At 46.3% G+C, this 25,422-nt stretch overlaps 1 protein-coding gene across 1 annotated transcript; it reads right to left on the bottom strand.

Moving 5' to 3' along the window:
* Window positions 1-2,799: 2,799 nt before the first annotated feature.
* LOC128591316 (phosphatidate phosphatase LPIN2-like) lies at window positions 2,800-12,110 on the bottom strand. Its single transcript, XM_053598815.1, is given in 6 exon segments — window positions 2,800-3,938; window positions 3,941-4,117; window positions 4,120-4,615; window positions 4,751-4,972; window positions 10,379-11,229; window positions 11,426-12,110. Coding segments are annotated over 6 exon segments (3,570 nt in total).
* Window positions 12,111-25,422: the final 13,312 nt, after the last annotated feature.

Here is a 25,422-nt window from a genome sequence, read left to right as displayed (position 1 = left end):
TGTGCCTGTGGACTATAGGTTACAGGACCAGAAGGGTGAGAAGGTTGAAGAGCAAAAAAGGGATGAAAGAAAGGAGGACCGAGTGATAAGAAAAACAAAGGAAAATAGGGAAAGGAGAGGGGGTGGGTAAAAGGAATATTGACAAATAGAAGAGAGGCACAGAAAGAGGGAGACAGAGCAATATAGGTGTACAGTAGGGTACTTTGATACAACCTTAAAAAAAAACACCTTCTGGGGGTGCCCAGTTGGGTGGTTCCCTTGAGGTCAGCAGCTCTTTGCTGACCTGATCAGACACCGTACCCCACCTCCGCCAAGTAGAGAGGAAAGACAAAAATGCTATAAATCAAACCAAAACAAGTAAACAGAAAACTTTACGGGATAAAATTGGGTGGAAATTCAAATAGTAGCGGTAGAAACACTAACAAAAATGAAGTTCTAATTATTGAAATAGGCAGCAATGGGAAAGTATAATTAAACTAGAAAAATTAAGAAAGAGAAAGGATCTGTATGGAAAAGGTTGAACTTAAAAAACAAAACAACAATCCACAACATCAAAATAAACAAAAAAACAACCAAATGAAAAAAAAAAACACAACCAAAAACAAAGAAGTTTGTATATGTTATTGAATATTGTCTGGGCAACACGTGGTCTTCTGGGGTATGAGATGTTAATCACAGTTCTGATAAGACTGGAGGCTGCTAGTTTCTCAAACCCCAGCAGGTAGACACCCTAAAACTCTCTTCAGCCCACTTAAAAGACACTTTCAACTTGTTCACTTGCTGAGCAGAAGCTTTCCCAGGGAAGTGCTTGTCGCTGGAATCACTTCTGAAGTGGCTATCCACTTACCCTGTGTGCCAAAACTGGTCTCCCTCTGCCCTCGAGGGTTAGGGCTGCAAGGCAGCTCAGACCCCACCCTTAGGCTACTTGGTCGCTGGGTTACCAGCTCCCACCCAATTCTAGCTCTGCGACCCTGAGGGCGGAGCTTGCCGGGGCAGATCGCTCGCAATGGCTGCCTGTGACCCAGAGCCAAACACTATTAGCTCCGTCTGGCTCAGCGGCTCAGACTGGGGCCCTAGACAAAGGCCAAAGTTCTCCGCACTCCCACTCAGGCTCTCCCCAAGGCAGTTCAGCTGAGTGCCAAGTCCAAAGACACCAAAACAGTTCACAGGTAAGGCCTTTCTGGTTTGCAGTCTCGCTGCTACTGAACTTACAGTTGCGGGCGGGTTTAGATGTATTGAACACACGCAACCACTTTTCCAATGCCGGTTTTCCACTGTTTTAGTCCTCCTCTTGGGGTCCAGAAGTCTCTTGCTGACTCCCTGTATCCTCTCAGGGGTGATGATAGGCAGATCCCACCATCCAGAGATGCCTGGAGTTCTATCTCCCCAGACTCACGGTGCCCAGATGCAAGGAAGCTGTTACTCCGCTGCCATCTTGCTCTGCCTCTGCCACTATTCAGTTTTATGGATAAAGAGCCTAGGGGAATTTTGGGAGAGAGAATGTGGCATTTCTTTTCTCAGTTCTATATCTCAAAATGGATAGAACTCAGAATGTCCTTATCTTTTTCTTAGTCACTTATATTGATGCTATTTTTCATAAATTTTAAATAAAATATTTTTGAGGATTTTTCTGTATGTGTTTCCCATATTTTCTATTTGAAGTATAACTTTTGTAATGTGAAGTATATGCTACATCTTTACTTTCAACTTATCCATAACTGTATGTTTCTTCAAAAAATATGTTTCTTCAAAATAAAATATGTTTCTTCAAAACATCAGAGTGAATCTTATGGTTTTTAAAAATCCAGTTTGAAAGATTTTGTCTTTTATGTGGAGTGTTTAGTCCATTTACGGGTAACATAACTATTCATATAACTGGATTATAGTCTACCATCTTGGTATTTGAGTCTATTTGTCTCATCTGTTTCCTATTACTCAATGCGCCTTTTCCTGCTTCTTTTGGGTTAATCGCTGTATTTAAAATGTCTTTTTATTTGCTCTGTTAACAATTTATTTATACCTCTTTCTGTAATTTTTAATAGTTTCTCTAGAAATAATATCATTTGAAGGTAAACCCTTTAAAGTGGTGAACAACATAAGAACCTTGTGGCAGCATAATTCAGTTCTTGCCCTATCAGCTCTTCTAGTTGGATCTTGACTCTAGTTTGTATTTCTGCTAATATTTTTCATCAGTTCACACTCATTTTATCTTTTCTGTGCTATTTTATTTATTTTTTATGAAATGATAACTTTGTACATTGATGCATTTATGGGGTTCAGGATACTGCTTCGATATACAATGTGAAATGCATCCATTGAACTAACACATCCATCTCAATTATATTCATTTCTTAATAGTTTTGAAATGTATCATTGCATCATGCACATTAGGTGAGGTCCCCCCAAATACCCTCCCTCCGCTCACATCCCTCCTCTTCCCTTCTACTCTTCCCTTCTACTTTCTGGACTACAGTTATGTTCTGTTTCTCTTCCCTTCTACTTTCTGGACTACAGTTATGTTCTGTTTCTCTTTTTCTTTTCTTATTAATTATTTTTTATGAAATCATAACTTTGTACATTGATGCATTTATGGGGTTCAGGGTACTGCTTCAATATTCAATGTAAAATGTTTGCATTGAACTAACACATCCATCACAATTATACTCATTTCATAATAGTTTTGAAATGTACCATTGCATCAGGCACATTAGGTGAGGTCCCCCCAAATACCCTCCCTCCTTCCATATCCCCAATCCCCTCTGCTCTCACTTCTCTTCCCTTCTACTTTCTAAACTATAGTTATGTTTTGCCATGCATATGAGAGTGCAGGTGGCTATATATTGACTTCATAGTAGTATTGAGTACCTTGGATACTTTTTTCCCTGCACAGCGGCAGGTCCCTCGAAGCTGGGTGGTGATACTAAACACAATATCATCTGGGCCATCATGGAGCTTCAGTTTTGCTAACTGGTCTGAGGAGAGCTGGAGAGACTTCTTATACAAAGTTGTGCTGCCATGGCTCAGGGGCTCCATAGGGATGGAGTCCACTTTGATTGATTCTTCAAGCTCTGGCGATGCCTCATCACGCGAAGAGTCATCCTTTGCTGGCCTGGCACTTGCTGGCTCCTTCGCACTTGACAGCAGGTCACGGATTGGTGGCACCTCAGATTTTCCCTTCTTGGCTTCTGGCAGCTGTTTGGTCAGGCTTTCTCTTTTACGCCAAAATCACCAGCGAACAGTTTTCTTTGGCATCTTGTCTTTAACCCAGGACTCGACTGTGGCCTTAGGCAGACTCTTGTGAAACACCTGTGAGCTGAGGGTCATGGGAGCAGCCAATGCCCAGTTACAGTAATGATTATATATCCGTATGACAAGGTTAGGATTGTCTATGAGTCCAGGGTTTTCTGCAAATTCATGATAAGTAATGATATGTTCCATGAAGTTTTCTTTAGAGATTTCTCCATTCTCACTGAGGCCCCCGCACAGGGAGAGGGTGACATCTGGCAAGTCTGTGGCAGAATCCGAGAGGCACCCAGTGCCACTATCAACAGCTGCACCTCTCACGGACTGTGATGACTGGGAGCCGGAGAGCGTGTCAGACTTGGGCCACTGCCTGGGCCACTGCCACTGAACTGATTCACTTTTAGGGAAATAGAGAGCTGTAACTTCAGGTTCTAGAGCCCTTAGGTCATCAGGGTAAATATCATCAAGTCCCTGGTGCTGGCTTCTCTTGTGGATACCTTGCTTCTTTGACAGTGAGTCTACTTTAGCTGCTGGTTTGGATTCCAAGGCAGCCTCTGCTGAGAATGGGCTGGGAAGGTGGTCCACATCTAACAGAGATGGAATCTGGGGACTTTCCAGAGGCTGGAGGAGCTCTGCGGTGGGAGCTGTGTCACTCAACTGCTTACACAGGGCTCTGGGCTTGGGTTTCACTATAGGACAGTGTCTTCAATGGAAGCATCCTTCTCAACTTCACTTACGAGGTTGTCCTCACTGAGAATTACCTGAAAATGGGTATTTTCTGATGGTGTGATTATAGCCAACCTGGGATGATAGTCAGCTGTTTCTCTTTTGCTGACCTTGGTGGATTCTGGAAGTCCTCCCCACGTCCTCTCCAGTGAGACTCTGATCTGAGCAGGCTCTCAGTGGGTTTCACCTCCAGCTCTGGCTCCTTGTATTCTTCTTCCTTGCAGGAAGCATTTGAAGATCCTGTTGCTGACTGGGAGCCTTTGTCGTCTTCAGAGCTTACGCCCACATCACATGTGTCTTCCGCAGTGGGAGAAGCAGCCTGCTCTTCCTTCTTCCTGTCCTGTTTTCATTTCTTTCTCCTTCATTTTTTCTTTTTCACAGAACTTGGGGTGAAAACTGTCTCTGTTGCTAAGATGTGTTAGCTGTCTGGACTTGGGGATTGTTTTTCATCTCCACCTGATTTCATCAAAGGGGTGTCAATATCTTTAAAGAATTGATCTTCAGTTGGAATTCGTGAGGTGGCGAGGTAAGCAGGAAGCTTTTCACATTCCTCTTCAGTCTCCTCCACAAAGAAAGCTTTTCCATTGTCACCCAACTTCATGTGAAGATCTGCTGCATTGCCACAGATTTCTATATCAATCACTTTCTTTTTTTTATTTTTGTAGGGGCAGAGTCTCACTTTATCGCCCTCGGTAGAGTGCTGTGGCGTCACACAGCTCACAGCAACCTCCAACTCCTGGGCTTAGGTGATTCTCTTGCCTCAGCCTCCTGAGTCAATCACTTTCTCTTTGGATCTCAGGACTCCCAGCTTCCCGAACCGAAGGCAGAAAGGTGGACAGTGATAGGTGCCGTCCTGCTGCTGTCCCACGATGACTTTGATACACCAAGAGAGGGTGGCCTGGTTAATGCACTTGTAGAGTTCCTTCAGGGTGACAATCACCTGCCCCACCAGCTGTCCCACATAATTCACGGTTTGAGACCACAGAGGCTCCACTCCCGGCCCCTAGGCAGCCAAGGGGAGGCGGCTGCTGGACCGCAGCAGTGAGGACCCCCTGGGAGGCTGGGAGGCCGAGGGGACAGGTAGGGCAGGCTCCCACTGCTGCCACTGTCTCCAGAGCCACGTGGGCCACAGGTGACCCAAGTGCCCCCGGTGGCAACGGCAGCAGCTGAGGCGGTGGCGGACCATGTTACTGTGTTTTATAAGGATATGGAAGCTATTCAGGTAAAACCTGAATTCACAGATTCCACATTAAAGGAGGGGTTCAGGGAAAGGAGGAAAGCCCAGCAATATGTAGAGAAAGAATCAATGAAGCTGTCAGAAGGTGGACAACATGGACCCAGATCAGTGGAGGCAGAAGAAGTTATTGATACACAATTGACACCTCTGACTGTCATAACCCATAGGAAACTCCAGAAGTTGGCCTTGGGCCCTCAGATATGTCCCAGCTACTGTCAGTGGCCTCTCCTGTCCCCAACAACCAGGATATGTAACACAGGGGAGCGCCAAAAAGCCAGATTATTGGGGGTGGCTTTTGTAGCAATGTCCTCCCTATACACTCTCTTCAAGGTGCCCTGGGGATGGTGGAAAAAGCTGCCACCCTCGAGGGAAACCTGGACCCTTTTAGAGAGAGTGTCACGCCAGCCTCAGAGGGACCAAAGGTGAGGAGGGACAATCCATGAAGCACTGGTGGCCCTGTCCCCAAAGGGGACATCCTGGTTATTGGGCATGAAGTGTCCCTCGATCATGGGGAGGCCAACAGGGGGTCTGGGGGCATCCAGATCCTGGTGGCCATGGTCATAAATGACCAGGCCTAAAGTGGCAGGGTTCCACACTGGCTCCCACTCATCCCCTCCACATCACACATGAAGAACCCTGGGTAATCCTGGATGTGGCTGTTAAGCAAACTTTTTCTAATTGATTTGGGAGCCACCTATTTTATTATAAAAATTTTTGGTGACCCCTGACGTCCTCTTTTGTAGCTGTGGCATTGATAGGTGCCCCACCAGGAGCACCCCACACACGTTATTATGTAGTTGGGAAGGAATGTTAGTAAGCCACCAATTTCGGCTTATCCCAGAGGTTCCAATGCCATTGTTGCAAAGAGTCTTAGTCAAATTGGGCCTTAAATGCAAAAGCAACACCAGACTATTATGAGTAGCCCTCGAGACAGCTGTAACAGGGAACAACAATGACCTGCAGGCATAGAGGGCATGAACCCTGGGACCTGGGCAGACGGAAGCCAGGGAAGGCTCAGAGGGTTCCTCCAGTAAAGGGGGCTCTCAAACCAGGCCACCTTTTCTGTTTGTTGAAGGTGGCTTGGCGGTCTTGTGTTTATGGCGTCCTGATTCCCGATTTCAGTGTGTTTGATCCCTAAACTGGCAGGAGCTCTGTCTCTCTCCTCCCTTCCCTACCTGTGCAGGTTTATCAACCACAGGTTACAGGAATATACATAGAGCTTGAGTCCACAGATAACCCCAAGTGGAAGGTAAATTACAAGCCTCTGTGGATTCCACAGCTTCTCTGGTTGACTTTGGCTCACTCTTTCTCTGCTGCTTCCCAGCTGCCCTACCCCCTAACTGAGAAAGCTGTCTTCTGGATATTGCAACATTTGTATAACTGTATCAGGTCTTTCCTGGACAAGCCTCTGTGTTTGTTTTCCAGCCACACTAATTCTGACTGGGCCGGGTTTGGCCATTATTGCTTTGCTAACTGAGAGTGGGGAGGGAAGGTGGAAACATAGTAGTCCTCAGCTAGGTTTTGGGGCTTCCCTACCACAATGTCTGACAAAAGGTCAGTTCAAGATGGCATAGGGGAGCATCCCAGGGGACTCCCCACTAGCCTGCCTCCTGAGCAACTGGAATGACTAGGAAGGGTTGGGGGAAAATAGTGCATTTTTATGTCTCCTGCCTGGAAGTTGGGGTAAAACTCTGGATCTGTCTTGGTGTGATCTGTGATAAGTAGGACTATTTCTGGTATCGTTGGTTGGGTGAGAGCAGCCAGGTCATCTGAGTTGTATGTATTGACAAAGATGCTCATGTGTTGAATTTTGTAGGTCTTCCTAGTGTGAATGCCTGATTTCTTAGGTCACAGAATAATAAACTGGATAAATATAAATAAAAGAGATACGATGTCTGCACATTTCTCTAGACACTGCTAGTAAGAGGCATTGGGTATGTATGCTATCCTAGGAAAATACAGGGGTGACCCTTCTCCTAACTTTCTCTCTAGCCACTGTGAACTATCTTCTCTTGCATGAAGACACTAAATTGTCAAAACATTCTCTTTTCATCTTTTATATCACTTAACAAACTTGTAACAAAATGTTTGTGTAATTATTCGTTGAATGCCCATCTTTAAAAGTAAACAGAAAGCCTTATAAAGACCATGTCTGTTTCATTCACCACTATGTTCCTAGGATTCCACATACCTGAGTCCAAGCAAATAACAGGTGCTCAATAAGTATTTGTTGAACACATGGATTTATGAATCACAGGTTACAGGAATATACATAGAGCTTGACTCCACAGATCACCCCAAATAATTTCAAGTTTATACATTTCCCCAGCAGTTTATTTGATAGGTAGATCCTTTGTAATATCAAAATCTTGCCCTCAGCCCATCAGCCTTATTTGTGCTAAGTCAGCATATTAGGTTCAAACAACTCAGTTAAGGGAAGATAGAAGTGATTAGCATTATCTTCATTTGTAAAGAAACCAAAGGATCATACATAGGCTTCCAATAGTATTCTTGATTTCTATTGGCAACTGTATTTTAATGGAGGCTAATATCTCCTGGGCCTATGCTAATGTTTTAAGCTATTTTATTATAAGTCCATGCTAATTCATGTACCTATTTCTGTAAAGGACAACTCAGAATGTCCTTTCTTAGGGTTTTCACTGCAGTTTAAAATTACTAACTATGAAAAGTCTGGAACTCTGGAAGCACATGGTTCTGCATATGGGGTGAACCGGAGAGGAGGATGTGTTGTGGAAAAGGCATGAAACGTGCCCTTAGGGAGGCAATATTTGTGTAATGCCATCTATAAGTAAAGCAAATAGCCCTCAGAATGGGAGAAAATTTTTGCAAGTTATAGTACTGACAAAGGTCTAATAACCAGAATCCACAGAGAACTCAAACTTATTACTAAGCAAAAAACAAGTGATCCCATTTTATTGTGGGCAAGAGACATGAACAGAAGCCTCTCTGAAGAAGACAGGCACTAGGCCTACAGCCACATGAAAAAATACTCCTCATCTTTAATCATCAGAGAAATGCAAACCAAAACTACTCTGAGATACCATCTAACTCCAGGAAGAGCAGCCCACATCACAAAATCCCAAAACAACAGATGTTGGCATGGATGTGAAGAAAAGGGAACACTTCTGCACTGCTGGTGGGAATGCAAGCTAGCACGTTAATTTTAGAAGGAAGTTTGGAGAACACTCAGGGATCTAAATGTAGACCTGCCATTTTTGAACCTGCAAATTCCTCTTCTAGGTAAATATCCAAAGGACCAAAAATCATTTGGCAATAAAGATATTTGCACCAGATTGTTCATTGCACCTCAATTCATGGAATTGAGTCATGGAAGAAGTTCAAGTGTCCATCGACCCATGAATGGGTGAACAAATTGTGGTATATGTATACCATGGAATACTATGCAGCAGTAAAAAAAATGGAGACTTTACCTCTGTTATGTTTACATGGATGGAGCTGGAAAATATTTTCTTAGTAAAGTATCTCAGGAATGGAAAAAAAATATCCAATGCACTCAATACTACTGTGAAACCAATTTATAATCACTCACACTTGCATATGAAAAATAAAACACAACTTTAGCCTAGGATAAAGGAGGGAAGGGGAGGGAGAGGTCAGGGGACGGGGTGGGAGGGATGGTAGGAGATAGTAGGGGTCCACACCTATGGAGCACATCGCAAGTACAAGCTGGAACTATCATGAGTAGAACACAAATATCCTAAGGCTATAATTGGGTAAATGAGGTGAAAGCTATGCTGATTAGTATGATGTAAGCACTCCAAATTGTACAAAGAATGAACACATTGAAAATGGCATAAATGTATTTATGATCTTATGTACAAAAGACTTAATAAAAGAAACAATAAGTTAGACAGTTTTTCAAAGTAGATTCAATCTATGGATTTGAAAAAAAAATGAAAAGAGGTAACAGAAAAAAAAGAAAGGCTATCCATGTGGAAATGTGTTTTTGCAAAGAAAGGACTGAGCACAGAGGAGTGGTTTTGGGGGGGAACCAAAGGCGCACACCCAGCTCAGGCCTCTTAGAGGGACCCACCTGTGCTACTGTTATGAAAAGGAGAGAAGATCACAGAGGAAAGTGTCAGTGATACACTATTCAGTCAGAAAACACTGCGGGACAGGTGGTCCCCTAGGGCACCCCCCCACTCCAGCCAGGTCACTGACTCCCTTCAGTGTGGATAGGTCATGCAAGGTGTGTGCCTCTCTGCCCTGCACATGGCCCAAGAGATTCCTGTGTTGGCATTGGGTGACCTTGGTAGTTCCCTCATGGCCCCTTTCCATTGAGGGTTTCTCATTAACTCCAAATACTACTGTGCTGCAGTCTCCCTGCCCCAGGTGTGCACCACCCCAGCTGTGTAGGGAGGACCCAAAACAGCAAAATACCCAGGCCTCAGCTTTCTGGAGTGAGATGTATTTATAACTAAGAACCCTCTTGCCCCACCACTCACAACCATGGAAGAGAAGGCAGAGAAAGGCAGTGAGGAGACAAGTGCCCAGGAGTCACAATCCCGGCTCAACGGTTGATCCAACTAGTGGGGGAGTCCAGGCCGTGCTTTAGCTGGCTCCACTGTGACCAGGAGGCCTCTGCAGGACGCAAGCTTCTTTTCTGGCCCCCCACCCGGCTGGGAGTCCTGGCCTGGCCTTCCTCCCACACCATGTACAGGATCCCGGGAGCTCAGGATCTTCTTGCTTTCCAAGGAGACATTTGAAGTGGACCCTCAGGTCTTTTGAAATGTGCCCTACATTCTCCTTAACCTGGTGACCCTACTGTGCAACGAATGTCACGGTTTCTTCATCCTGTCCCACACTTTGTTCTCTACGGCAAACATCCCCCCCACCCCAATCCCTCCCTGTACCTCCCACCCCCGTGTCACAAATGTTCTATGAGGTCAGCTTTTCAGCGGCAATACATCAGTGACAGCATGCTGCATCTGCCTAAGGGGATGAGGGTGTGAGATTTCCACACACACCTGAACTTCACCTCGTTCCCCATACATGTACACACAGTAAAAGATATCATTTCAATCTCTTTATTGAAAATCCAATAAGAAATAAAAGGAGGAAGAGGGGCTTGGCCGCCACACACTCGCCTCCTGGTCTGGGTCAAGTCCCATGGCTGGTCGCAGGCACCACCTTGTTCCTGCCGCGGTTCTTTTGGGCCGGCGGGAGGCAGAACATTCTGCGAAAGAAGTTCACGATCCTCCTAGCGCACCCCCGCCGGCCCTGGCCCACTTCAGTGGGTTCGTCCTCCACTACCTGCCCAGCTGGAAGAGAGTGTTCCTGTCTGGGAATTGCCTCAGCTCCTGTGTCTCCAGCCGAGCCTCCACTAAGGCGGCTGGTGCTGCAGGGAGAGGACACGGGGCCAGGCTGGGGGGTACAAGTGGGACTGGGTATAAGTGGGGAGGAGGTCTCTGGTGGTGTGTCCCCCTCCGGTGGGGTGGCAGCCTCCAGTGGGGTGGTGGCCTCAGGTGGGTTGGTGGCTTTGGGTAGCGTTTCACCCTGTGGTAGGGTGGCGGACTCCAGTGGGGTGGCGGCCTCCTGTGGGGTGGTGTCCACCAATGGGATGGAGGCCTGCAGTGGGGTAGAGGCTGCCGGTGGGATGGCGGCCTCCCGTGGGGTGGTGGCCACGGATGAGATGGAGGCTTCTGGTGGGGTGGCGGCCTCTGGGGAGGTGGCCACTGATGAGGTAGAGGCCTCTGGTTGGGTGGCGGCCTCTGGTGGGGTGGAGGCCTCCGGTGGGGTGGGGTCCTCCTGTGGGATGGTGGTCACCGATGGGCTTGAGGTCTCCAGTGTGGTGGAGACTGCCGGTGAGTTGGCGATCTTTGGTCGGGTGGTGGCCACCCATGTGATGGAGGCCTCCGGTGGGGTGGCAGCCTCTGGTGGTGTGGAGGTCTCTGGTGAGGTGGTGGCCACTGATGGGATAGAGGCCTCCGGTGGGGTGGTGTCCACCGATGAGATGGAGGCCTCTGGTGGGGTGGTGGCCTCTGGTGAGGTGGTGGCCACTGATGGGATGGAGGCCTCAGGTGGAGTGGTGGCCTCCTGTGGGGTGGCGGCCTCAGGTGGAGTGGCAGCCTCCTGTGGGGTGCTGGCCTCCAGTGGGGTTGAAGCCTCCTGTGGGGTGGCGGCCTCTGGTGGGGTGGCGGCCTCCTGTGGGGTGATGGCCTCAAGTGGTGTGGCAGCCTCCGGGGGGGGTGGCGATCTCTGGTGTGGTGGCCGCCTCCGGTGGGGTGGTGGACTCCAGTGGGGTGGCAGTCTCCGATGCGGTGGCAGCCTCCGGTGGGGTGACGGCCACCAGTAGGGTGAAGGTCTCCAGTGGGGTGAAGGCCTCCAGTGGGGTGAAGGCCTCCAGTGGGGTGGCTGCCTCTGGTGGCATATCTGTCGCTGCCCTGCGTGACCTCATGCTGTCTTTCCGAGACTGGATCCAGGGGTCTTCCATCATCTGGTGGAGGGTGGGTCTCTTTCTGGGGTCAAGGGTTAGGATACTTTGGATAAAGGATTTTAATTTGGGGGTAATGAAAGCAGGTGTTCTATAGGTGCCTCTTAAGATCGCCGTTTGCAGTTCATCGAGGTCCCGTCCTTTAAATGGGAAGAGCCCAGATGCCATTGAGTAGAGGATGACCCCAAGGCTCCAGATATCTGCCTCCGGTCCCTTGTAGTTCTGAAGGAAAACTTCCGGGGCCAAATACATGGGGGTCCCACATAAGTCTGTGAAGGTCTTACCTTCGCTGAAGGTTGCAGCACTGCCGAAGTCAGCCAGTTTGACATTGTTTTGGGAATCTAGTAAAATGTTCTCAAGCTTCAGGTCCCTGTGCACGATGCCCGCTTGGTGAAGGTACTCCATGGCTTTCAGTAGCTGCAAGAACATGGCTCAGGCCTCCCCCTCCTCCATCTGACCAGATGTCATTACTCTGTCACACAGGTCACCACCACCTGCGTGTTCCATTATTAAGTACACATTCTCCTTACCCTCTATGACCTCCAGCAGCTTGAGGATGTTAGGATGGTCCAGTCTCTTCATGATCTCAATCTCGGAAGACACAGACATGAGGCCAGCAATAAAGCGTTTGTTGAGGATCTTCACCGCCACCTCAGTGCCAGTTCCACGGTGCCAGGCCAGCTTCACCTCAGCGAAGCTGCCCTGGCCAAGAGTCTTTAAGAACTCGTGGTCCTGGAGGACCTCCTTGTCCAGAGACACGGAGGACGCCCCAGGCTCCATGGGGAGCCTGACTACGCTAGCACTACGCTATATAAGCTACAGTAAATAACTAATGAAAAACAACTATACTCACTATGCTACAAACACTAACAAACTATACTAACCGGGGCACTAAATAGGCTAACACTAGTAATGAAAGCTAACTAGGATAAAAATAATATGTGAACTTACGCAAATAAAACAAACAACACTACGCTACGAATACTATCTATACTATGTTAACTACTCACTGGGATAACTGCAAGAACTACGATCAAGGAAACACTATCTGAGGTCAAGTCCGCAGGTCACCGAAAGAAGCTTCCTGGGCTGTAACGACCAAAGACCCAGGCCCAGACAGGGGCTTATATAGGTTTCGGCCTCAATGGCTCTCTATGAGGTCAGAGGCAGGGGGAAATGGACCAATCAGGGCTGGGGATAACATAGGGTGGGGTTTTTTATCCCTTATATGGGCGCCAAAGCATTTTCCTCTTGAAAGAGAAACAAGTGCTTCTTGTTTACATGGGTTATAGAGATTGAGATTTCATTTATTAGAAATTAAAACCTGTACAACATTTCCATGGCCTTCTCCCTTATAGTTTGAAAACCTACAATAACTTTAGGTGTTTAGAGACTTTATCATGTCTATATGGGAGGAATTCAATTTCTATTTCTTTAAATTTGAATTAGTGTTGGAAGGACGCTACAAATAGCTGCCAGCATGATACTATACAGGAATATTCTGGGGTGTGTGATACACAATAAAGTCCCTAGTGAGCTTCTAGGAAGATGACAAACATTATCTTTTTCCCACATGATTGATATAAGATTTGTCATCAAAAACCTTGGGAGTCCAGATATCAATGGGTTGAAATATTCAAAGTCATGGGGGAAAAAAAGGTCTGTCTACCAAGAGCGCAACATCCAAGAAACTGTGTTCCAAAAATGAGGAAGAAATTAAGACATTTGTCAGCTATCCAAAAGATGAGCACCAACAGCCCTGCCCTACAAAGGATAGAGTCCTTCTGGTAGAAAAGAAAGGACACTAGACAGGAGCTCAAAGCTTGATGAAGAAATAAAGATGTCTGGTAAAGGCAAATACATGGACAGTGATAAAGCCTAGTACTATTTGTGTCTTGTGCTTGATTTAAGACAATTATGAGTGGATGTTTAGGACACATGTAATCTGGAGACACCAACAACTGAAAGAGCAATTAGATAAGAGAAAGAAATAAAAGGTACTCAAATGGAAAAAGAAGGTGTAAAGTGTTCAGTTTGCAAATGACATGATCTCATACGTAGAAAACACTGAAGAGTCCATAAAAGTAATGTAAAAACAAAGCAAACTTAGGAAAGGTTCAGGTATATGGAATCTCAAGGGACCCCAAATCAAACAATCTTGAAAAATGCCAACTTGGGGGTCTTATACTTCCTATTTTCAAAACTGATTACAACCTCCTGTGTTCAAAACAGGGTGGTACTGGCACGGGCAGACTTAGAGAGCAATGGAAGAGAACACTGAGCCCAGAAATCAACCTGCTCCTGGATGGTTAAATGATTTTACAAGGGTGCCATGTGCACCCCATGAGGAAAGGACAGTCACTTAAGCTAATGGTACTGGGATGACTGGACATCCACATACAGGAGACTGAAGATGGATCCTGACGTGACACCATACACAAGAATTAACTCGTAGTGAATTGAGGTCTTAAATGTTGAGGGCCACAACTATGAAACTCCCAGAAGAAACCATAGGAGGAAAGCTTGAGGGCAATGGATTTGGCATTGATATTTTGCCTATACTACCAAAAGCACAGATTACATATTGACACTAGGTAAATGGGACCGCATCAAAAGCTAGAAGCTGGACTGGGTGCAGAGGCTCACCCCTCTAATTCTGCCACTCTAAGAGGCTGGGCTGGTGGATTGCTTGAGCACAGGAGTTCAAGACCAGCCTAAGTGAGAGAAAGACCCTGTCTCTAAAAGTAGCTGGGCACTGTGGCTCTTGCCTGTAGTCCCAGCTACTTGCAAACTCAGGGGAGAGGATCACTTGAGCCCAGGGGTTAGAGGTTGCTGTGAGCTATGGATGCCATGGCACTGTACCCAGGGTGACAAAGTGAGACTGTGTCTGAAAATGAAAAAGAAGAAAAAGAATCTAAAATCCCTGAGTATCAAAGGGTGCAAGAGATCAAAGGCAACCTGTGAAATGGGAGAAAATACCTGCACTTCATATACCTGATGAGGGGTTCACGTCTGGACTTTGTAGAGAGCGTCTACACATCGACAACAATAAAACCAATAACCCAATTAAACAACAACCAAAGGACCTGAAGAGATATTTCTCCAGAGGTGATATGCAAATGCCCAACACGCTCATGAAAATATGCTCAACATCAGAGCACCGCAAAGCAAAAGCTCAAGAAAACGCACTAACAGTCCTTAGGATGGCACACCCATTTCATTCATTAGCTCAGAAATCCTTACCACATAACCACAGTGTGGTGGATCCTCAAAAAGTTAAACAGGATTTCATTTGAAAGCATAGTCTCAAAGTGGTATTAGTCCCCCCATGTTCCTAGCAGCGTTATTCACAATCGCTGGCAGGCGGAAGCAACCCAAGTGTTCATTAAAGATGAGCGGACAAAACAAATGTGGCTTGTACACACAACGGAATGTTATTCAACCTTACCATGGAGGGAGATTCTGACACACGCTACCACTTGGATGTACCTCGGGGACACTGTGCTAAGCCAGTCTCAAATGTACAGATTGTGTAATTGCTCTTACATGAGGTGTCCAGAGGAGTCAATTTCATGCACAAAGGCAGTAGAAAAGTGGTTGTGAGGGGAGGAGGGGTGGGAATTGGAGAGTGGATGTTTATTTATCTACACCACAAAATGAATCATGGTGTAGATAAATGGTGGTGACCGTTACACCACAGTGTGAATGTACGTCACACCAGTGAACTGTACACTTAAAAGGTGTTATTTTCTCAGAATCAAAATGAAAACGCTTTCAAACTGTAATCCAAATATTGATGGAAAACAAATGCAGAGATGTAGGGCAAGTGTTGGTAGCCGTTTTCATTGATGGAACCACTTTGAGAAAGTTACTTGGCAATAACCGTGTGTCCCCCATGTCCTAGGAGTCTCACATTTCAGGACACACCCAAGAGAAACTCCTAAGGGTGCCCCCAGAAAGGAATGTGCCCAGATGCTCCTAGTAGCCCTGTGGATCAGAGCCCTGGACTGGAAGGAACGGAAATGTGCACAGTAGCATGGGTCAGTCTACTGCCCTGTATCCACACAAGGGCATAAAGTATGGAAATGTGCATAGGGACATGCAATGTGTGACAGATGAGGAAGCTCGGGAACGAGATGGAGCTGAGGAAGGCAGATACGGGTGAGTTTAGCTGCAGCATCAAGCAAAATTAGGCGTGTACTGGTAGAAGTCAAGGTAGAGGTTTCCTTTGGGGGAGAGGCTAGCCATCAGATGTGTCTCCAGGTGTTTGGAGTGCTGAGAATCTGTGTCCTGATCTGGGTGCTGGGATACAGGGTGTGTTCAATATGTGTCAAAAAAAAAAATGTAAGTTGTACATTTATGTGAAGTAGGTTTACATTAAATATCTGTAAGTGAAAATCATCAGGCTGCCGATCAAGCCTAGGATAAAAGAGGGACCCTAAGCGGACAAGTTCACGATGACCAGGTGGTTCTGTTTGGTGCAGAAAGGCTGCAACTGAGCTCTAAGCACTGCACTGCAGTGGCCTCAGGGTGAGAGCTGAGGCCCAGTGATCCAACATGTTCCTGGTAAGCTACAGCACAGCCATGGACACCTGAGTGCCGGGATCACCATAGCTGCCTATCTGCCCCTCAAGGTGAGCCGGGGGCTTGGCCCTTCCCCATCCACCCTGCCCACTCCTTCCCTGGGGTGAATTATTCATTTGCTCTTCCACCCTCCTCTCTTCCTGTGACTTTCTGGCTGAAAGCAGGAACTGATGTAAAGGGGCAGAGTTCCACAATGACAACAGGTGCTGGCATAAACGTATTCACATAGGAGAGACAGTGCTTGGCAGGCTTGGCAGGGTGCTAACCTGCCAGGCTGTCTGACCATGGCAGGAGTGTGGGCTTTAAAGGCTTTGAAATGTTCCCAACAGGGGTCAGGAGAGAGGGCTCCTTCTGGTCCACTCCAGTCACCTTCAGATTTCTCACACAGTTCCAGAACTGGACAGTGGTCTTTGGTGTCTTAGATCCTGAGGCCTCTACAAACCTGGGTCTGGGAGAATTCTGCCCCTTGCCTGATGTCTGTGAATTCCTCTTCCCACCTGAGGAGGGAGGTGGCCGTGGCATGTGCAGTTTGGAGCACACGGGCTCTGCTCCACACCAGCCCTGAGGCTGCATCCGGGTCTGACAGTCAGTAGCTCTGTGCTGTGGCTCATTTAACTTCTCTGGGCCACACAGCCCCCTAAAATGGGGCTGAGACCCCAACTACCTCATAGGCTGTGGTGAGGAATACTGTAGTAGTATATGGAGTGGGTGTGGAAAGGAGCCGGGGAGGTAGTGAGTGCTCAGTGAGGGTCAGTCAGTAGCACATGAGCACACATCCTAGGCCTCCTCCCCGTCGTGGTTGTGGGAGATTCTCCCAAGGGCTGCCGCACAGCAGGCTGGTGAATGGCCTTGTTCTTCCTGTGCCTGAACCTTGCCTCGTCCACAAGAGTCCCAGAGGGCTGAGCTAGTGGAAGTTACTGCTCCTGCAGGAGCCCCCAAACTCCCGGCTGTGCCAGGCAGCCCTCCCATTTCCTGTCACGCAGTGCTGGTCCCCACGGTGTGTGATGATTGTTTCTCCCTCTGTCCCATTAGAGGTCAGCTCTGTGACCCTAGGACCTTTCATCTCTGCACCTGTATACATGGGCTCAGTGCCTCATACAGACCAGAGACCAACCAAGGGTTGTTTTGTTTAGGGTGAATGAGTGAGGCAATGTGTCCAGGGTCACCCATCAGGAATGAAACCAAGGCCTCCCGATCCCCAGGGCAAACTCAGCAGCCCCTTGCAGGTGTCTGCTGTGAGCAGAGGCTCCTCCTGCCCCTCCTGCCCAGCCATCCAGTTATACAGCACGTGTCTGTGAGACCTCCCTGTCTCTGCTCTAGGCCAGGAGATGTCCCAGCGCTGAAAACACAAAAACCTTTCCCCATGACCTGAGACTCAAGCAAAAACTGAGTGGGGGAGGGAGATAGGCCACAAATTTTGATAGAAATCCCATCTAGGCCAGCAGGCATCTTTGACAACACCCCGCCACACCTTCAGAGAGATGGAGCTTTTCAGCAGGATCCTGGGTGGGGGTGGGGATGGGGCTGGGGAATCTTCAGGGGCCTTCCTGGCTGCTTGGCTGGAGCTACAGAGGCCAAGCTTGAGCTCACTGTTGCTATCTGGGATGTAAGGGTCAGGAAAAGGTAGATGTGTCCCTTCCCATGGTGCCTTCCTAATTGGACAGATATAAGGATGAGTTAAGTCCATTTCCTGGGAACAAAACCCAAAATGACAGGGCCTTAACCAATAGAGAATTTTATTTCTCTGTCACGTGTGATGTTTCCTACAGGGATGGTTTGGCTGCTTCTTATTTGTAAGGGATCCAGACTTCTTTCTATGTCATCATGCTATCACGTGGCTTACATTCTTTAGGAGAATCAGGGTCTAAAATGCTTGCTGAAGCTCCAGCTATCACATCTGCTTTCCACATAGTCTCAAAGGGAAAGAGCTCCTTTCAGCTCACCTGGATTTTTATTATGAGCCTTGCCAGGAGCTTAGAACAATTTCTCTCTACATCTCACTGCCCAGAAGTTTGCCCATTATCCATACCTAGAGGCAAGAGAAGGTGGCGATGTTTCCCCTGGGCCAATTTAGTACCCTAAAAACGTGGGGGTTTTATCCTGAAGGAAGAGGGTAGTTTGGAAACTTGGAGGGCAGCCAACAGCCATTGCTGGTTTGGCTGGTCCATGTGTCCATTCCCTCAGCAGTCAGTCCCGACCACTGCTCATTGTGAGCTCACCGCTCTCCTTCAAGCCTGCACAGACATTTGTGAGGTCAGAACTAGAGGCTTATGCAGGAAAGGCTTCAGTGGCAGGGTGGGTAGCAGATCTGTGTAGAAAACACAGAAACCTTTGTCCCATGGTCTGGCCAAAGAAAACCCGACCATTTTAGGGTTTGTTCCCAGTAAGTTGACTTAACTCTGGGACTCGTGCTTTTTTGTTCCGAGGCACTTCCATGAACCCCCTACAACCAAAAGTTGTCTGGGCCCTCCCACTCATCTCTGCTCCGCATGGAACCTTGTTCAGGGCCTGTTAGCTCATGGCAGTTCACATGGTTTCAACAGATTCAGTTTTAAGTTTTATTTCTTTTATTTCTGATTAATAGGAGGGTACAATTAAGTTATAATGTTTGCATTTGTTAGGTAAAGTCCCTGTCGTAGTTGTGTCCTACACCCAGGAGGTGTACCCTTACATTGTGCCCGTTCACATCCCTCCCCTCTCTCTCCTCTTCCCTTCTACTTTCTGGACTACAGTTATGTTTTCTTTTTCTTTTTTTATTAATTATTTTTTATGAAATCATAACTTTGTACATTGATGCATTTATGGGGTTCAGGGTACTGCTTCGATATACAATGTGAAATGTTTGCATTGAACTAAGTAACACATCCATCACAATTATACTCATTTCATAATAGTTTTGAAATGTACCATGGCATCATGTACATTAGGTGAGGTCCCCCAAAATACCTTCCCTCCTCCCATATCCCCACTCACCTCTCCTCTCTCTTTTCTTCCCTTCTACTTTCTAAACTATAGTTATGTTTTGTCATGCGTATGAGTGTGTAAGTGTAGATTCTAGTTATCAGACCTTTGTTGGAAGCATAACCTGCAAAAATCTTCTCCCATTCTGAAGGTCGTCTGTTTGCTTTACTTACTGTGCTCTTGGCTGTGCAAAAGCTTTGAATTTGATCAGATCCCAGTCATGGATTTTTGGTGTTGCTTCAATTGACTGTGTGTGTGGGGGTCCTCCTCATAAAATATTCTCCCAGGCCAATTTCTTCAAGTGTTTTCCTGCACTCTCTTCTAGTATTTTTATAGTTTCATGTCTTATGTTTAAATCTTTTATCCAGTGAGAATCAATTTTTGTTAATGGTGAAAGGTGGGGGTCTATTTTCAGTCTTCTACAGGTCGTTAGCCAGTTTACCCAGCACCATTCCTTAAATAGGGAGTCTTTCCCCCACTGAAAAGTTTTGATATGCATGTCAAAGTTCAAATGACAATAAGTAGTTTGGTTCATCTCTTGGTTCTCTATGCTATTCCAAAAATCTACCTCCCTGAGGGGGGAGACAAGATGGCGGACTGAAGCCAGCTTTCAACAAAGGCTCCCGTCCAGAAGGAGAGTTAAGGGACAGGAATTTAGTAAGTATCCTGGTGGACTTGAGCCTCACCAAGAGAGAAGGCTGAAGAACGCACATCAACACCGCTGAGGCAAGTTGTGATCACAAGGACGCAAACAAAAGGTACAAAATCCACCACCAAGCGGACGGGAGTCCCCCTCCCCCATGAGACCGGCTCTAGAGCCCCACAATTGAACAAGCGGGCAGAAATTAAAGGCCCTCCCACTACACTCCACGGGAGAGACCTTCTAAAAACTGGACCTACCTCCCCTACTGGGGTGCCGTGGCGTTCTCCTGCCGGACATAGGGCTGAATAAAACTTTGGGAATCCTTTGCCGGCAACCCTGAATCCCCGGCGCTCCCCTCCCACCCACTGAGGTCTGGAGGCCTGTCCCCCAGGACTTCGGATCCTTGGGTGATTTCTCAAGGGGAGTGGACAGTCCCCGAGTTGCGACTGGTCAGCATTGACTCTGAGGCGCGCCGAGTGAGGAGAGGGCACCGGGCTGAGGGGGAGTCACGCCTCGCGGCACTTCCCTGCGGTGCAGTGCAGCAACCCTCCCCGGGCATACGGGGCCCAAGACTGAATCAGACTCTGGCCTCCCCGCTGAGAGCTGAGAACCCCTATTCTCACTCGGGGTCTGAGGGCCTATCCCCCAGGAGTTCGGTTCCTTGGATGATTTCTCGAGGGGAGTGCACAGTGCCTGAGCTGTGTCAGGTCAGCGCTGACTCTGGGACACGTGAGCGAGGAGAGGGCACTCTGCTGAGGGGAAATCAAGCCTTGGCGGCACTTCCCTGCGGTGCAGTGCAGGAGCCCTCCCCGGACCGTAGTATTGCGTGAAACTGAATGAAACTCTAGCTTCCCCCTGCCCCACTCCCAATCGGGGTCTGGGGGCCCATCCCCCAAGAGTTCTGATTCTTGGGGGATCTCTTAAGGGGTGTGGACCAGCACAAACTGCGGCCGCTCAGTGCTGACTCTGGGGCGCGGGACAGAGGAGAAAAGGGTCTCCTGAGTGCCCACACCAGAGCAGCAGTTCCCTGGAGGTAGATCAACAGCCGTTTTTTCTTTAACGGCAGAACGCTCACTTCTGGATATTCTGAGGCCACACCCCCTGTCTCCCTGGGCAACCAGAGGAGGCCACCGGTGACACGGCTCACAAACCCGGAAGCCTCCAGGGCGGGGCCGACCCAGAGAGGTGTTCAGACGCAATTCTCCAGCAGCAAAGACGTTTGAACTCAAAACAGCCCGTCTCCTGTAGGCGACGACAGGAACAGAGACAGAACCTCGCAAAGTTGTCTGTTCTGTTCTGTTCTGTTAGCAGCATGCATCAGGGACGGGGCTAAGCCTGAGTGAACACCTCCTTCCCATCACCTGCATCAAACACTCAAAGATGTCAGGCCCCATCTCCTCCTGCTAGATAGCGGCAGTCTGCGGGGCCTGGCAGACTTCCTTGCGATTCAGGCAGGTGCAAACCCCTGGAGTGTCTGTTCACTGCAGGCAACTGGGTTAGCCATCTGCAGAGATACCGGTGACTGGGTCCGACGGAGGGGCAAAGTGGGGAAGGAGATGTCAACCTTCCCAGACTGCTCTGTTTGCTGGGTGGCTCCTCCTGACTCCACGCTGCACTGGGGTGAGCTGTGTCAGAGGAGTCACCAGGCCCCTGTGATCCAGTTCCCAGAGACCTCTTGAACCCTTCCACCTGAGATAAGTGCCGATTGAGACAGTTGATTCGGACCTTTTGAACTGGGCTAATAGACTGAGGACTCTTCAGGCGGTGCCCTGGGTGTGCGATTGTAGGAAGGTTTGATTCTCCTTTTCCAACTGGGGCCAGAGGTGGGCAGGCGGGGTGACTTAATTGCTGATTTTTCCACACAGCTGAGACTTCAAGCCAGAGTAGAAGTTGCAATAGGATCGAACAGAAACCAGCTGAAAACAAGACAGAACCACTTTGCTCCACAACACCAGACAGGGCCCCAGTTTCTCAGGCCACAACACTGTACGGGCCCTCGATAAAACCCCAGGGGAAAAACCAAAGGGAGTAAACCATGGGGCGGAATCAGCGGAAAAACTCTGGTAACATGAATAACCAGAATAGATCAACCCCCCCAAGAAAAGATACGGCAGATGTGATTGAAGATCCCATTCATAAACAACTGGCTGAGATGTCAGAAGTCGAATTCAGAATTTGGTTTGTAGACAAGATTAATAAAATGGAATTAGGAATTCGAGGAGAAATTCAAAAATTGTCTCAAGAATTTAACGAATTTAAAGACAAAACCACCAAAGACTTAGACACACTGAAACAAGAACTTACAGCCCTCAAAGATATGAAAAATACAGTAGAATCCCTCAGTAACAGAATGGAGCAAGCAGAAGAAAGGATTTCTGACATTGAAGATAAAGTCTTCGAACGCTCCCAATCTCTCAAAGAGGAAGAGAAATGGAGAGCAAAAACGGATCACTCACTCAGAGAGCTCTCAGATAATTCGAAAAAAAACAACATAAGGGTTATAGGAATTTCGGAGAATGATGAAGTGGCTGCCAAGGACACAGAGGCCCTTCTACATGAAATTATGAAAGAAAATTTTCCAGACATGCCTAGAGAATCTGAAATTCAGATAGCAGACAGCTTCAGAACCCCAGCACGATTCAACCCCAATAAGCCATCTCCCAGACATGTCATAATTAGCTTCACTAAAGTTAACATGAAAGAGAAGATTCTCAAAGCAGCCCGGCGAAAGAAAACTATAACGTACAAAGGTAAGAATATTAGAATAACTGCAGATCTCTCTGCTGAAACTTTTCAAGCCAGAAGAGGCTGGTCATCAACTTTTAATCTCCTAAAGCAAAAAAACTTTCAACCCAGGATCTTGTATCCAGCTAAACTGAGTTTCATCTTTGATGGAGAAATTAAATACTTCAATGACATTCATATGTTGAAAAAATTTGCCATAAGTAAACCAGCTCTTCAGGATGTTCTCAGACCTATCCTCCACAATGACCAACCCAATCCTATACCACAAAAGTAAACTCACTCAGAAACTTCGGATCAAACTCCAACTTCCACACTGGCGAAAGGATTAAAAATGTCCACTGGACCTTTGAAAAACTCGATACCCAAAATTCTACCAGACTTATCAATACTCTCCATCAATGTGAATGGCTTAAACTGTCCTCTAAAGAGGCATAGGTTAGCTGACTGGATACAAAAACTCAAGCCAGATATTTGTTGCATACAAGAGTCACATCTCAACTTAAAAGACAAATACAGACTCAGGGTGAAAGGATGGTCATCCATATTTCAGGCAAATGGTAATCAGAAAAAAGCAGGTGTTGCAATTTTATTTGCAGATACAGTAGGCTTTAAACCATCAAAAGTAAGGAAGGACAAGAATGGTCACTTCATATTTGTTAAGGGTAATACTCAATATGACGAGATCTCAATTATTAATATCTATGCACCCAACCAGAATGCACCTCAATTTATAAGAGAAACTCTAACAGACATGAGTAACTTGATTTCCTCCAGCTCCATAATCGTTGGAGATTTCAACACTCCCTTGGCAGTATTGGATCGATCCTCCAGAAAGAAGCTGAGCAAAGAAATCTTAGATTTAAACCTAACCATCCAATATTTAGATTTAGCAGACATCTACAGAACATTTCATCCCAACAAAACTGAATACACATACTTCTCATCAGCCCACGGAACTTACTCCAAAATTGATCACATTTTAGGTCACAAGTCTAACCTCAGTAAATTTAAAGGAATAGAAATTATTCCATGCATCTTCTCGGACCATCATGGAATAAAACTTGAATTGAGTAACAACAGGAATCTGCATACCCATACAAAAACATGGAAGTTAAATAACCTTATGCTGAATGATAGCTGGGTCAGAGATGAGATTAAGAAAGAAATCGCCAATTTTTTGGAACAAAATGACAATGAAGACACAAACTATCAGAACCTCTGGGACACTGCAAAGGCAGTTCTAAGAGGGAAATTTATAGCACTGCAAGCCTTCCTCAAGAGAACGGAAAGAGAGGAAGTTAACAACTTAATGGGACATCTCACGCAACTGGAAAAGGAAGAACATTCCAACCCCAAACCCAGTAGAAGAAAAGAAATAACCAAAATTAGAGCAGAATTAAATGAAATTGAAAACAAAAGAATAATACAACAGATCAATAAATCAAAAAGCTGGTTTTTTGAAAAGGTCAATAAAATAGATAAACCTCTGGCCAACCTAATCAGGAAAAAAAGAGTAAAATCTCTAATATCATCAATCAGAAACAACAAAGACGAAATAACCACAGACTCATCAGAAATCCAAAAAATCCTTAATGAATATTACAAGAAACTTTATTCTCAGAAATATGAAAATCTGAAGGAAATAGACCGATACTTGGAAGCACGCCACCTTCCAAGACTTAACCAGAATCAAGTGGAAATGTTGAACAGACCCATATCAAGTTCAGAAATAGCATCAACTATACAAAACCTCCCTAAAAATAAAAGCCCGGGACCAGATGGTTTCACGTCAGAATTCTACCAAACCTTTAAAGAGGAATTAGTACCTATATTACTCAACCTGTTCCAAAAGGTAGAAAAAGAAGGAAGACTACCCAACACGTTCTATGAAGCAAATATCACCCTGATCCCCAAACCAGGAAAAGACCCAACAAGAAAAGAAAATTATAGACCAATGTCACTAATGAATATAGATGCAAAAATATTCAACAAGATCCTAACAAACAGAATCCAACAACACATCAAACAAATTATACATCATGACCAAGTTGGTTTTATCCCAGGGTCTCAAGCCTGGTTCAATATACGTAAATCTATAAATGTAATTCAGCACATAAACATATTAAAAAACAAAGACCATATGATTCTCTCAATTGATGCAGAAAAAGCTTTTGATAATATCCAGCATCCCTTCATGATCAGAATACTCAAGAAAATTGGTCTAGAAGGGACTTTTCTTAAACTGATAGAGGCTATCTACAGCAAAACCACAGCCAATATCATATTGAATGGAGTTAAATTGGAATCATTTCCACTCAGATCAGGAACCAGACAAGGCTGCCCATTGTCTCCATTGCTTTTCAACATTGTAATGGAAGTTTTAGCCACCGCAATTAGGGAAGAAAAGGCGATCAAGGGTATCCATATAGGGTCAGAAGAGATCAAACTCTCGCTCTTCGCAGATGATATGATTGTGTATCTGGAAAACACTAGGGACTCTACTACAAAACTCCTAGAAGTGATCAAGGAATACAGCAGCGTCTCAGGTTACAAAATCAACATTCATAAATCGGTAGCCTTTATATACACCAACAACAGTCAAATTGAAAAAGCAGTTATAAGGACTCTATCCCATTCACAGTAGTGCCAAAGAAGATGAAATATTTGGGAATTTACCTAACAAAAGACGTGAAAGATCTCTATAAAGAGAACTATGAAACTCTAAGAAAAGAAATAGCTGAAAATGTTAACAAATGGAAAAACATACCATGCTCATGGCTAGGAAGAATCAACATTATCAAAATGTCC

Source organism: Nycticebus coucang, chromosome 8 (assembly GCF_027406575.1).
Source record: "Nycticebus coucang isolate mNycCou1 chromosome 8, mNycCou1.pri, whole genome shotgun sequence".
NCBI lineage: Eukaryota > Metazoa > Chordata > Mammalia > Primates > Lorisidae > Nycticebus > Nycticebus coucang.
Note: the sequence above shows the minus strand (reverse complement) of the source record. Positions and strands in the feature narration are given on the sequence as shown.